The sequence below is a fragment of the Macaca nemestrina genome, chromosome 5, assembly GCF_043159975.1.
Source record: "Macaca nemestrina isolate mMacNem1 chromosome 5, mMacNem.hap1, whole genome shotgun sequence".
NCBI lineage: Eukaryota > Metazoa > Chordata > Mammalia > Primates > Cercopithecidae > Macaca > Macaca nemestrina.
In genome coordinates, this window is record NC_092129.1 from 172,398,372 (window position 1) to 172,413,604 (window position 15,233).

At 43.1% G+C, this 15,233-nt stretch overlaps 1 protein-coding gene across 3 annotated transcripts in view; it reads left to right on the forward strand.

Moving 5' to 3' along the window:
- Nucleotides 1–15,233, forward strand: part of ADTR (androgen dependent TFPI regulating protein) — a 66,415-nt gene that overhangs the window by 49,892 nt on the left and 1,290 nt on the right. For 2 of the 3 annotated variants that reach the window (XM_011742522.3, XM_011742523.3), the window contains exon 6: nucleotides 7,221–7,372. In XM_011742522.3, the coding sequence (XP_011740824.2) occupies nucleotides 7,221–7,372 (152 nt within the window). Of the gene's footprint in view, nucleotides 1–7,220; nucleotides 7,373–10,326; nucleotides 10,467–15,233 lie in introns of all 3 variants that reach the window. The other variant, XR_011624030.1, reaches the window with a different exon arrangement.

Sequence of the window (15,233 nt, forward strand, 5' to 3'; positions counted from 1 at the left end):
AACCTTGGGGCAGATGTTTGGAAAGTCGCTTCCCCAAAGTAGTTCCTATGAGGCAAGAGAGAGAATTACTTTCTTTTATACTGTGCTCTCCAGGGTAAGATCCCTGAGCAAAGCTTCCTGGGTTCCCAGAAGTAACAGTTCTTTAAATTCATGCCTCATTTACAAATACACGTACACATCTTACCCTGAGAATACATTCAAAGCTGCCAAGGGGTGGACTAAGCTGAATTCTGGTACTAGCCACCTTGCCATTTCCAGAATCAGCAGTTCTCTCTTTCTCTTTCCAGTGTGTTAGGGTGAACTCCCTCCCAGAGCCACTGTTACCCTTTCCTAAAATATGATCTTCAACTGGGACCGTCCAGGTCAACCATAGCTTTATAGCCTCAACTGTCAGCAGGGATTGGAATCTCAGCACCATTTTCCACAGAAGAAATCCTTACCCTGCCTGTAAATTATTATATGAAAATTAATTTTAAAAAAAGATGCCACACAACACACCCTTATTGTCAACATGTGGGGTCCAGCCCAGCCAGGATCCAAACTGAAGAGGGATGGAGGTGGAGGGCTAGGAGAGGAAAGGGTATCTCATCTCCTGTTCTTATCTTTCCTGTTCAAACCTTAGTTCTTGTTCAACCAAAATGCCTGTAACAGAAATCAGAAATAATGACAGCATGAAAAGAGTAAAACTGTGGAATAAGAAATGAGAGACATGCCTGAGACACATTGTTGAAATAACAGAATAGGTTTTATGGATTGATTGACATGTACCACACAAATGAAGAGGAAAAAATTAGGATAATTCTAAAAATTTTAAGTTAGTAGACTAGAAAAATGGTGATTCCATTAGTAGATGAAAATGAATTGTGAAAGAAATAGTTTTGGGTATAAGTAAAACAGTGAGTTTAATATCCCGTAGCGGGTCTCATTTCAAAAATATTCTGATTTAATTGGTTCTGGATGTGCCCTCAGCTTTGGAACTTTTAAGGCCCCCAAGTCAATTCTAATTTTCAGCCAAGATTGAGAATCACCTGCCTGGAGGAATTTGCATTCAGAAATTCAGACCTTGTAGTCTCAAGAAGGGTAGGGCTGAGGAGATGCAGCTAGTTGAACCCTCATGGAGTGACAAGGTTGCTGGAAAGAGAGAGAAGAGAGGGAAGATAAATAAGTAAGAGGCAAACACCAGGGAAAGGCCCTCCTCTCAGGGACAGGAGGGAGAAGGAGCAGCAAAGGTAGCAAGGAATGACCAGGTGGTAGAAGGGCAGGAAGATAGAAAACCATGGGCCCTGAGGGTGGAGAGACTTCAAACTGGAAGGGGGTGCCTCAGGGAGGGGTCAGGCCACAGCTTTAAATGCCACGATGAGGTTGCCACCCCAATAACTCTCATCATTGCCGACATATCATCATCTAGGTAAACTATTTGACTAACACTCTAGCTCTACAGTTTCTCCTGACTCTTTCTATTTGATTTATTCTTCCTGGGCTGGAAAGATGTGACATGAGGGTTAACACCAAAAGAAAGAATTATATGCCCAAAGCCCACAAAACTCTGTTATCTGCTTATCTGCCACCCTCAGATGTCTGCATTTCCCTACTGATAAGATGCAGAAGTTATGAATTTCTTGATAGCCATTTTAATCCTCTAAGATTTAGGATAAGGAGACCCTAAAAAATTAATTTTTGGTTGCCATTTGGTGCCCACCTGGTCCAACTCACAAAGGTTCACATAGCAGATGGCTCAGGAAGGATGTGAAATTGCTCTTTGAACTGAGGGGCAATGTCATTGGCCTCTTCAAAGTATTAGTAAAAGTGAGATTAACCAAAACTTGAAAGGCCACTGGTATATTTCCAAATTTTCAGAGCCTGTGGTGGTCTTGGTGAGTCAGGCAACTGAGAGCTGTCCATAGCAGTGTCCTACAGAGCCACCCAACACAGCAATTCATTTCAAAATACAAAGAACCTGTTGCATTTTTGGGCACTTGGCAAATAAATGTGCATGACAGACACAGTCCCTACCCCTGCAGAGCGTTCAAGCTAGTGAGAAAAACAATCAAATGAGTAACAAAGATAAGTTCCAGGGTGGAGGAAGCAACTGGCCTAAGCATTTAACTGAATCAGGGTTGGGGGAGAAAGCTTCAGGAAATCTTTTCTCGAGAAATAGACTTTTAAGCTGAGATTTGAAGCATGAGTAAGATTCAGCCAGACACAGGGCAAAGAGAAGCAGGTTCCAGGAAACAAAAAGGTCAGCAAAGACAACAGCAGGTGTGAAAGCCAAGAAACTGCAGAGCTCAGTTCATTCAAGAAACAAAGGGGTTCAATATGGAGGGACCGCAGATCTACGGATGGAGGGTGGGCACGGCCAGGCCAGGTCGGCTGGGGTAAGCAGCTAGGATCCTGGGATTCACTGCAGACAGGCAAGGGCTGTAGACAGAGACTGCTTTTAGAAAGATTACTGGATTATTGGTGGCTTGCAGTAGGGGAAGTGGGTTGAAAGGTGCAAGAAAGCCTAGTTGGTAGACAGTGACAGAAACCCAGATGGAATGAAGGAGGCTGAAGGAAGATTGTGAAATGGGGGGACTGAGGAAACATTTATAAGGAAGTTTAGTATAGATATGATTTCATGGGCTCAAATGTGGGGGCAAGATTGAAGGGAGGGCTGACATTGACTGAAATAGAAGACGTGTTGAATGCAAAGTTTCCTCCCTCCCTCCCTCCCTCCTCCCTCCTTCTCTCCTTCCCTCCCTCCCTCCCTTCCTTCCTGCCTTCCTTTCTTTCTTCTTCGTTCCCCTCTCTCTTCCCACCTTCCCCTCATATTCAGGCAAGCCATAAAGAAGTGATGTCAACTAACAGTGTGACTCTGTCCTCACTCATGCCTCTCTGCTGAGTACCCTTGGTAAATTACTGTCATCTTGCCTCATACTCTGTATCTCTGTTACTTTCCCACTATCAGGTACCACACCTATAACTTTCCTTGCACTTTCTCTATGAAAGTACACAATTCATTAGCTTATGTTGGGAACTTTCCTTTACAAGCCTTATGCTGAAGGAAACAAACATGAAGTAAACAGGAATTTTCCAAGCCTCTGGAGGGATGTCCTTATTTATAGACTATCTTACATAAATGTGCATGGGAATTTAGAAGCTCTAACTTCAAGTATATAAAGTAAACAAAGTGAACTAAGTGATGCAACTTGTTTGGAGTATATTCAGAACTCCTCACTGACTCCAAACTCCTAGCCCTATCTACTTGAAACTATTTATTTTCTATGCCATATACCTTCTTTGTCCTGCCATGAGAAGTCGCCATGCAGGTAAGAATCACTGTGGGTATCCTGTAATGCATCCATGGAATGCATATCTTAAAGAATTCTAGGCCAGGCGCAGTGGCTCACACTTGCAATCCCAGCACTTTGGGAGGCCGAGGCGGGTGGATCACAAGATCAGGAGTTTGAGACTATCCTGACCAACATGGTGAAAGCCTGTCTCTACTAAAAATACAAAAATTAGCTGGGCATGGTGGCACATGCCTGTAATCCCAGCTACTCAGGAGGGCAAGGCAGGAGAATCACTTGAACCCAGGAAGTGGTGGGCAAGGCAGGAGAATACTTGAACCCAGGAAGTGGCGGTTGCAGTGAGCGAGATTGCACCACTGCACTCCAGCCTGAGGGACAGAGCGAGACTCCGTCTAAAAAAAAAAAAGAATTCTAATATTAGTAATAATGATGATAATTATTGTTTATTCTAGTCACCTCATTCTCAATCTGGGAGGAACATCCAGACAAGTTTGGGAAAGCAGAGTGATACCAGCAGGGCCCAAGCGAGGAACTCAATGCCAACCCTACATTTATATGACCCTAAAATTGACACCTCCCTAGATACATTTAAATTGTGGTAAAAGGTACACAACATTTACAATTTTAACCATTTTAAGTGATTTACCATTTTGATCATTTTTAAGCTCTGTAGCATGTTGTACATTTACCTTGTTGTGCCTCCATCACCACCATCCATCTCCAGAACTTTTACATCTTCCCAAACTGAAAGTCTACCCGTTAAACAATAACTCCCTGGCTTAGTCCATTTTGTGTTCCTGTAAAAGAATTTCAGATATTGGGTAAATTATAAAGAAAAGAAGTTTATTTAGCTCATATTCTGAGAAGTTCAAGGGCATGGCTCTGGCTCCTGGTAAGGGCATCACTGCTGCCTCACAATGTGGCGGAGACAGTCAAAGGGGAAATGGACATGTGTGAAAAGGGCAAAACCCGAGGGGCATTCTAGATTTATAACAAGCCATTCTCATGGAAAAAATCCATTTCTAGAGCTTACTGTCACAAGAACAGCATCAAACCATTCTCAGGAGATCCATCCTCATGACCCAAACACCTCCCACTAGGCTCCCACTCCCTACACCAACACACACAGGACCAAATTTCAACATGAGTTGCGGTAGGAACAAACAAACCCTATTGAAACCATTGCATTCCCCACTGCCTCCTCCCCCAACCACATGGCAAGCACCATTCTACTTTCTCCCTCTATGAATTTGACCTTCTAGGTTTCTCATGTAAATGGAATTATGCAGTATTTGTCTTTTTACAACTGGTTTATTTCACTTAGCATAAAATGTCTTCAAAGTTGATCCGTGTGGTAGAATGCATCAGAATTTTCTTCATTCTTAATGCCTATGTATAGGCCACATTTTATGTATCCATTCATCTATCAGTGGGTAGCTTCCACTTTTAGGCTATTGTGAATAATGCTGCTATAAACATGGGTGTACAAATGTCTCTTCAGATCCTTGTTTTCAATTCTTTTTTTTCTTTTTTGAGACAGAGTCTCGCTCTGTTGCCCAGGCCGGAGTGGCTTGAGTGCAGTGGCGTGATCTCCGCTCACTGCAAGCTCTGCCTCCAGGTTCACACCATTCTCCTGCCTCAGCCTCCCAAGTAGCTGGGACTACAGGTTGCCCACCACCATGCCTGGCTAATTTTTTGTATATTTAGTAGAGACGGGGTTTCACCGTGTTAGCCATGTTTTCAGTTCTTTTGGGTGTGTACCCAGAAGTGGAACTGCTGGATCAGATGGTAATTCTATTTTAATTTTGGGGGAACCACCATATAGTTTTCCAAGGCAGATGTACCATCTTCCATTCCTACCAACAATGAACAAGAGTTCCAATTTCTCTCTGTCCTTACCAACACTTGTTATCTTGTCTTTTTTAAAAAAAAAAAAAATATAGTATCCATCCCAATGAGTGTAAGACAATATCTCACTGTCATTTTGATTTGCATTTCTTCTAGTTATTAGTGATGTTGAACATTCTTTCATGCATTTGTTGGCCTTTCATGTATCTTCTCTGTAAAATGTCTATTCAAGTCCTTTGTCCATTTTTAATTGGGTTATTTGGGTTTGTTGTTATTGTTGAGTTACAGGAATATTTTACATATTTTGGATATTAACCCCTTATTAGAAATATTGTTTCCCATTCCATGGATTGCCTTTTCACACTGTTTATTGCGTCCTTTGATGCACAGAGATAATCCCTTAAATTTTACACCCTAGGGCCTCTCTTGCTTCACCCTACTCCTGGCCCGGAATATAGCCCTTGTCTCTTCCACAAAACATTTCACAAACTTCAAGTATTTGAAATGACAGAGATCACCCTTGGGTTTCTGAAAGTTTAAGCACAGAATTTCATTCTTCCATCTGAATTCCTTTGATAACACGGGAGATTCAAATTTAAAAGTTGTTTTTGAAGCATAACCCGGCCTATCCTAATTGTTACAAGAGATCAGCAGCTTCAAAGAAGGTTTTCTGAGAGCACTCCCATTGTGCCATCCCTCAGTGGAGATGGAAGCTTTTGAACTCTTGTCAAATATTACAATATGCCAAGCACTGTTCTGTATCCTTTACATGTGTTAACTCCTGCAATCCTTACAACAGCCTTAGAAGGTGTATGCTATTTGGATCTTCACTTTACACGTTGAGGGGATGGGGACAGAAAGGTTGACGAAATTGCTGGAGGTAACATAGCTACTAGGTGGCAGAGCTAGGATTTGAATCACAGAAGCCCGGTTCCAGATTCTGTGCTCCTAACCAATGAGGAACTGTAGCTGATGCATCAGCTTCCCCACATTTAATTTTTAAAAGTTATTTCAGACTTTGGCACCTTCCAGTGCAGTTGGTTTCCAGCAAACTGCATTTTTAGGCTTCACTTAGACATCATGGCTCTTCTCCTAGCATTTCTTTTTCTTCTCTTGGCTTCCAGAAATGACTTACAGCCTATCCTCACATAAGCAAGATCTGAGTCTCCCTGCAAATCCATGCATTCCTGCTTAACACTCTATTTATGACTATATGCATGAGTGAAAATCAGGGCCAACAGTTAAATCCTAGGCATGTTGTATTAGGGCAATAACGCTCCATCTCTGCTCCCTCATCCCAGCAGACTTGGAGAGCTAATGGAAAGCTGCACCTGATTCTTAGATCCAAAAAAGCAAACCCCACTTCTCTGGCTCAGAGCCAGCAAAATGAATTCCTTAATAGCAGGTTTGATGTCTCAGAAGGCCATACCTCTCAAGGAAAGGGATCATTCATGTTCCCACATACTCCCTTTAGCTAACAATGTGTTCTATGTTCTCGTTCTCTTTTTTTTCTTTCTTTTGAGACGAAGTTTCACTCTTGTCCCCCAGGCTGAAGTGCAGTGGCATGATCTTGGCTCACTGCAACCTCTTCCTCCCAGGTTCAAGTGATTCTCCTGCCTCAGCCTCCCAAGCAGCTGGGACTACAGGCCCGAGCCACCATGCCCAGTTAATTTTTTGTATTTTTAGTAGAGACAGGGTTTCGTCATGTTGGCCAGGCTTGTCTTGAACTCCTGACTTCAGGTGATCCACTTGTCTCAGCCTCCCCAAGTGCTCGGATTACAGGTGGGAGCCACGGTGCCCAACCCTATGTTCTCTTCTATTTTTTCACCAATGTTGACTGTTAATGGGTTAGGTAAAACAACCCAGCCCAGCCCATCAAACAGCATGTGTTATGGAATCAAGTTGATTTACCCAGAAAAGCCTCACTTACTTAGGTTTGTGGGAATACTACAGCTGTTGACAAATGTCCCTGATATGGATTCTTTTCCCCTGCCTAGGTTCCAGTACCTGGTTGATCCTGATGAGAAAATGGCTTGTTTTTCTCCTCCTGCTCTAATCACCATGATTTCTTATTTCCTGCAGGATCCTGTGGCTCTACTTTGAGACAGGTACCTGGGTGTATCCTGTGTTTGCCAAACTCAGCCTTGTGGGTCTAGCAGCTTTCTTCTCTCTCGGCCACATCTTCATCGCCAGCATCTACCTACTTGGAGAGAAGCTCAACCACTGGAAATGGGGTCAGTGTATTTCTTTCTTAGCTACAGATGCGCTTCTTCCGTGCCCGCATCTCCACTTCGCCTGGAAACAGAAAGAAAAACTAACCCCAAACAGAAGCAATGATGCTTACTATCTTTGTCCAAAGGACTCAGACAGGTTGTGCCAAGGCAGGCAAGAGGACAGCGTTGGGGGTGGGGTACTCTTTTAAAGGACCTCATCAAAGGATCTCCTCTTGTCCCCCAAACAATGCATCATTTAACTTTAAAGCTGAAAATAATCTTCTTTAGAAAGCCCGGGACCTAGAGAACAAGGTATTACCATCCCTAGCATGAATAAATAAAATCAGGGGTCTCCCCCTAATCCAAGTGAGGGTTCCAGGGACACAAGCTTTGAAAATATCAAGATTTCATTCTGAAGGAAGTAAGTCCAGATAGTCCTCTCAGCTCCTCCCACCTCCTCCCACCTCAGCAGTGCCTCATTAGGCTGCTCCTCAGCCTTCCATAAGACATTTACCAGATGAAATCACATCCTAGACTTGAGACTGAAATCCTCATTCAGACAGAGTCTTCAGCAATGAGAATATGTCAGTAAGTTAAACTTTCTCATTATAGGTGGGTAGAATCCTGTTGCTTCTTCCTAAGAAAAAAAAAATCATCTTAGTTACTTTTAAAATGGAAGATTTCATTCTCCTTCCTGCTTCCTCTCTCCCCACCCCACCCCAGAATATTTTTTTATTGTTGGAAAAGTAACTACCAGAAAGTCAGGCTGCAAAACACCCATGACTTATTTCCCTACCCCAGGAGAAGCGCAGGAACTCTACCCTGATTCTGTATATAAGGAAGGCAAAGAGTCACACCCAATCCCCCACATCACTCGCCCACATGCCATTCTGTTCTATCAAAATAGAGATGGCAGAAGTGCCATCTTCCGCCCAATCTATGAACTGGTGTGAAAACATAAGCCCGTGTATGCAAAAAAACCTGACAGTTTCAGAAGGTTCAGTACCAGAGTGTGTGTTTCTGAGAGGAAGCTGAGACCCTGGAGAAATAAGCATGCAACTTGGATGTATCACGTGTTTTCTACTCTTGGAGAATTTGACTAGTTTAAGAAACTCTCAAGGGCAAAATTCTCTTTGAAAGCAAACACTTAAAAAAATGGAATACTAAAAATTACTTCCCAATCAGGATTCCAAATCACAGAAAATTATCGCCAAAAAAAAAAAAATGTGTTGACATTTCAGATGTGTTGACATATAATTCTAACTAGTTTTGGCTCCTTGAAGTTCTGGGTAAAGATTTCTGATGCCTTCCCCAAATCTCTCTCTCTCTCTCTATATATATATATATATATTTAAAGAAGCTTTAAGATATTAGAAGTACAGAGAAAAACTTGATTACTTAGAGCTTAGAGAACAACAACTTTTAAAATCAATTGTTCAATAATTATTGAGTTCAATAATGTATTGAGTTAATTTTTAAATTGTTACTCTATGGTGAATTTTAAACATCCATTGAACTAAAAAACAAAATTATCATATTTGTTATTATTGAAATTACTATTCTCAACACAAAGTGCTTAACAAGCCTCATTGTTTAAGGACTGCATCCAATTTTTAACTATAATTAAGTCCCAATAAATAGATAAGCCGGCATCAACATATAGTCCCTCAATTACCTCCTGTGCATGCAAGTTTTCACGTAAGTGAAAGAGACAATTGTAAATGACTGTGCTCATCTCTCGAGCTCTTTCTAGATTTTTAACTTTTTAAAGAAGAGAATGAGTAAAAGGTCCTATTTAACATCAGAATAAGATCATAAATGTATTAAATCTTGAACAGATCTTTATTAATTATGAATGATTTAATAAGACTTAAAAGAAAAATTAGATTTGTTAAAGTTGCAATGCAGTGAACACTTTTACATTGCTGAAAGCTAAACAACCTATGTGAACACATTTCCCCATGTCCTATTCTACTGGAAACACTTTAAGGCTTTCCTCAATTTACTGAAGAAAATCCACATCCTTGGAATGACACACAAGGGCCTCTGTGACCCAGTCCCTGCTTTGGCTTTTGCTCTTCTATATTTGTGCCCCAGTGGCACCAAACTGCTGGTTTTCCCTCCACATTGATGTTGTTTCTTATGTCCATGGGATTCTGTGTCTCCTATCCTTCAGTCTTTGCCTGGCTCATAGTCATTCATTTCAACACTCACCTCTTCCAGGAAGCCTTCCCTGGTCAGCCCAGGTTGGACTTCGTGTCCTTCCCAGTGCATCCCCCTTTATCTCCCAATCACTAGACTTACCACTTTATCATGACTGCTTTAGGGATTTGTTTTTCCACTAGACCTCAGGTGTCTTATGGATTAGGGATACATCTTGTTCATCTTAAAATTCCTCATTTCCATTAGCTTTCTCATTGCATCAGTCCGTGCAGACAACAGGATATCCAAGGACTTTTTTCCCTAGGTGTAAAGTAGAACTTTTTGCAAAGGTGTTCTGGAGATGGCAGATAAGGAGTGACTCTAATGACTGTAGAGTATTGGGTGGGGAGTTTAAGGAGTATAGGAGGGTGACGACAAGGTGTACCAGTTAGAGAGTTGTTGAAGACATGCATGTTAGGGCAGAAAGTATTAAACAAGGGAAAGAGCACTGGAGTAGGAATCAAGAAAGCCAGGGTATGTCCCTCACCTGGCCGCAAACCAACCATGTATCCTATGGCGATGCACTTCAATTCCTCCGTGATCAGGCAGCCTCTAAGTAGAGTGGCCACCAAGCCCAGGAGGCCTGAGATGGTCCCTGTCTGTGCCTGCTGGGCCAGTGTTCATAAGGTTTGATGTCATCTTGGCTTGGGCACTCCGCTGTCTGGTTCCCCTACCTGGGAACCTTTCTCCAGATCTTCAGTTCTGGAAACTTACAGATAGCCACATATTCTGTCCAAAGCTAGAGCTAAGCTATGTTTTCTCTCCTTCCACAGCCTGAGCCCCCTTCAGTGAGAGCAGAAATTCAAATGAATGCTTCAGGGAGGCAGTTGGGGGCTGTGGTTAGAAGAAAAGTTCTGGTGCCAAACTGCCTCAGTTTCTATCTTGGCCCTGCCACTTGTACCTGTGAGACTGAGTAAGTCACTAAAGGTCTCTGTGCCCCAGCTTTCTCTTGTCCTAGTGGAAATAATGCTGGTGACCTCCTCCTGGGCTCACGGAGAACCTCAGATGACTTGCCGAGGATCTAGCGCCTACAGCAGGACCTGGCATACAGCGTTAGTCACTGCTGCTGGTCATCTTATTCTCCCTCATTCTCCCCTTCGAGTTGATGTATAAATTACCAGTTTCCCAGCTGAAAGTGAATAAAGCTAACAGCTACCTGACAGCAGATGGACAGAGATGAAGCACGTCCTCAGGTACTTACAGCGAATAGGAGGTCAGGCTATTGGAGGCTAGAATCTGTTGGAATCTCTGCTTCTGAAATCCTGAGACAGAATTGGAATCTCTGCTTCCAGTGGCCCAATTGAAAGTCACCAGCCAAGCACCACGTGGTCAAGAATATCAGGCGAAGTATCAGTCAAGAGTCATTCAATGTGACAGGATCTCTCTAGCAGTAGTTCTCTACCTTGGCTTTTTACATCACAGAAACACTAGGGGAGTTTGAAAAATAATAATTCTCAGGCCCACCTTAGACCAATTAGATCCATATCTCTAGAGATGGTGACTTGACATGGGTATTTTTTAAAGCTTCTCAGTTATTTTAACTTGCAATCAGGATCCAGAGCCGCTGTTACAGAGCATTGCTTCTCAAACCTGGGCCGCTGATTCTCATCAAAATGAGGATCTTGGGGAACCCGGAGATCTTGTTAAAGTGTGGATTCTGGTTTAGTGGATCTGGGGTGCAGTTTGAGATTCTGCCCTTCTAACGCATACTCCAGACATACCGATGCTGCTGGTGTGAGGACAAGACTCTATTACATCTCAGGACCCTGGTCTCCTTCCAGTGCGGATAATTCTGTCTACGGCATCCTTGTGCAGTGTGGTGCTGTCCTGAGTGGGCTGCTGGACTGAGAAGGGTGTTGGTGGTGATAGTCACAATAGCTGAATATCTACTCACTTTCTCCCTCCTCCTGTACCACATCAGTGGGTGAATATGGACAGGAGAGCAAGAAGGACAGCAATAGGAAACAATACTGAGAATCACATCTTAACTTGGAAAGTGTATGATGAGGTCGTCCCAGGGCGCGCAGTTACAGGGAACTGGCTTTGAGCATCAGGGAGGCAGGTGTTGTGGCCCACAGGAAGGTCCTTCAAGAACACACTGAGGGTCAAAAAGCTCACAAGAGGTTCCACAGGGCTCCCTGGCCTGACCTGTCACCATCTCCCTGCCCTGTGCTAGCCTTTCTGTGTCATGAGGCAGAGGGTTGGGCAAGCACAGAGTCAGTTACTGGGACCAGTCATCCCCCCAGAAAGATTCAATTTCTACTTTTTGGGAGGAGTTAGATGGAATGTTAACTTCAAACCATGATAGAAGCAGGCAGGAGAAGCTGTCTCTGGCAGGACATTGTGAGCTTGGCTCACCATGGCTATGACTGAACACCCAGGCATGCCCGGGGCAGGTTCTCTTCCATAGTGACTGGGGGCAAGAGGCAATCAGGACATCCTATCAAAGGCTCCCTTCTCTGCCCCTTACATGCTTAATTTTCTTTTTCTTTTTTTTTTTTTTCCTGGATGATTGATAGCACTCAAGGATGCTGACACCAGGACACAAGCCCCTTGGGAAGAGAAAATCATCTTGGGGCACAGAAAGGGGCTAAGCACCTTAGGCCCAAATGGCAGGGCCTCTGCTATGTGGGGGTGGTTGGAGAGACAGTCAGCTTACCCAGGGCCTGCGACCCCTCTCCCTATGCCCCTGATGGACACATGCCACGGGTCAGGCTGTCCTTTGTCAGGGCCCCTAAGACCATAGGTCCTTCTCATCCTAAGGACAGATTGTAAGCTGAAAATTCCAGCCTGGCTAAGTGGCGCTGGTATTGTGTCTCGGAAAGAATGATATTGAAGCTTGCTTTTAATATTATTTGCCATAAACCAGGTTTTTTAAAAGGGAGATTTTCTTGATAAAAGCTGCCTAGAGGCCATCTAGCCCACCTCCTTGTTTTATTCACGAAGGAATTGGATGAGGTTTGTCTTATTAACTCTGCTTATTCCACAACAGAAGAATTTTATCATGCAATGACTCCACAGGTACTTTAAAGCATGGTCCTGCTGGGGCAGCATTTGGACAATGACAGAAAGTTATCTCCCTTTTGCCTTTCTTGTCCTAACTTCATTTCCCTAAACTCAAAAAGAGCCCGCTCTGGATTACCATTCCTCCCTCTTCCTCAGCCTGTTTCCCACAGGGGTTTCTCCAGCCAGCCCTCAGCTCCCTATCCTCCCTGGACTTCTGCAGTGTGAACGTAGGATTATCAGTGCTCAGACCTCATTTCTCTAACACCTGCTAATCAAACTTCTTGCCCTTTTCTGAGTCAGGCCACTGAAACCAGGCCAATGTTCTTCAAATTTTCAATTCCTGGCATTCATTTCTGTGGTTGTAGATACATAGGTGTGAATCTTTGGGAATAGTATGTTTTTATTTATCCTGAGTTCTAACTATTGGAATAATAAGGTATATAATTATATATGGTACCGACGGTGATGTTGATTGAAACAATAGTTTCTTGGCCATGACTGCAGGAAATGTTCAGATCTTGCAAAGATGGAAGCTAGAATCTGTTGGAATCTCTGCTTCTGAAATACTGAGACACAGCTGGAATCTCTGCTTCCAGTGGCCTGATTGGAAGTCACCAGCCAAGCACCAAGTGGTCAAGAATATCAGGCGAAATATCAGGGTTATAAAAATATTTCTAGCCCTTGGTATTATCTGATAGAGGATAAAGGAATAAAACAAGTCAGGGTGAATCTAACTTACTGTCTGCCAACTAGGATACTTTTGACTGGGAAAAATGCTTCTCAATCAAGAAAATATTTATAATAAACATAATTTTCCAATTACAACTTAAAATCCATTTTGCGAATTTGGTTTGGGTAAGATATATGATCTATTATTAAGTCAACAGTTTCCTTATTTCCAGCTATGTATTATAGAAGCATGGTCAGAGGGCCAGGCGCAGTGGCTCACACCTGTAATCCCAGCACTTTGGGAGGCCGAGGCAGGTGGCTCACTTGAGCTCAGGAGTTCAAGAGCAGCCTTGATAACATGGTGAAACTCCGTCTCTACTAAAAATACAAAAAAAAAAAAAAAAAAAAACTAGGTGTGGTGGCACACATCTGTAGTCCTGGCTACTCGGGAGGCTAAGAGGTGGCAGAAATGCTTGAATCTGGGAAGCGGAGGTTGAAGTGAGCCGAGGTCACACCACCGCATTCCAGCCTGGTGACAGCAAGACCTTGTCTCAAAAAAAAAAAAAAAAAGCACCATCAGAGATAAATTCCAAAGACTTAAAGAAGCCTAGAAACTGCTTAGCTCTGTGAGAATTCAAGACTAAGGCCCCACTCGCCATTCCCAGCTGCTAGAAGCGAAAAGAAACATGATTTTTGCAATGTTCACGCCGTGTGAGTCCCTACAGAATAAAATGACTTTGGGAGCATCACGGAGACCCATTTGGGGACAGTCCGTTCTCTCTAGCATGTGGATGGGTATGTGGGCACTTCTTAGTGTTCCTCCTAGCTACTTGGTTTTGGACAGAGGACTCTAATCCAATGGAAGGAGCCACCTGCTCTCCTCCCCCAGCAGAGCTTCACACCACCATGTCCGCTCCTGGGTGACCTTTCTCCAAACGTTCGGGTTCTGTTGCATTTCTTAAATGGAGAAGGGAGACTTCAGTCCTTGACACCTGGCGTGGAAGGACTGAGGTTATGATTACAGTTAGGCTTGAGGGCCTGAGGAATGGTAAACAACACGGATAAAAAAAAAGTTTTAGGAACCCTCGGAGTGACTCCAGGGGGTAGAAATTTGAGAAGTTTATATTGACCAAGTTTATATTGTCCCTGTTGTATGTAAGCTGGTTATTTAATTGAAAAAGAATTCATTAAAGGCCCAGAGTATACTCTACAGAAAGAGGTGGTACTGTGCTTGTACTTATAGACCTAATGTAGAGAAGGCCTAACTAGGGAGGAGAGAATTCACATCAAAAATGGAAAATAAGGCCGAGTGTGGTGGCTCTTGCCTGTAATCCTAGCACTCTGGGAGGCTGAGATGGGAGGATCTCTCGTGGTGAGGCCAGGAGTTCAAGATCATCCTGAGCAACATAGCGAAACCTTGTATCTAATAAAAAAGCAAAACAAAAAACAAACAAACAAAAAAAGCTGGGCATGGTGATGTGTACCTATAGTCCCAACTAGTCAGGAGACTGAGGTTGGAGGACTCCAGCCCAGGAGTTCAAGGCCACAGTGAGCTGAGATTATGCCACCGTATTCCAGCCTGGGCAAAGACTTTGTCTCAAAAAAAAAAAGAAAAAGAAAAAGAAAAACAGAAGAGAAAAAAGTAGACCCACCAATGAAAACAATGTGAAACCCATAAAGCTTGATAAACAATAAGACTTGTCTGATGACTGGGGTAGTCTAGATTGATGAGAAGCAGATGAAGAAGAGAGAGTTTTGATCTTGAAAATCTTGCATGAGATGAATACAAGGATAGCTATGAGGACTGCGTGATCAAGAGGTGGCCATCCTAGGAAATCAGTGTGATTAAGGGGCCACAAACAGGACTTCAAAAGTCACCAGTCACGATAGCCTTTAAGAAGTGGAGTTCCAGCAGAATGGAATTAGTATAAGGTATCTAGTGTTTACTGTTAAGGATAGAATTGATGAAGGTGTCAAGGTCTGAAGGGTGAACTGTGGAATTAGG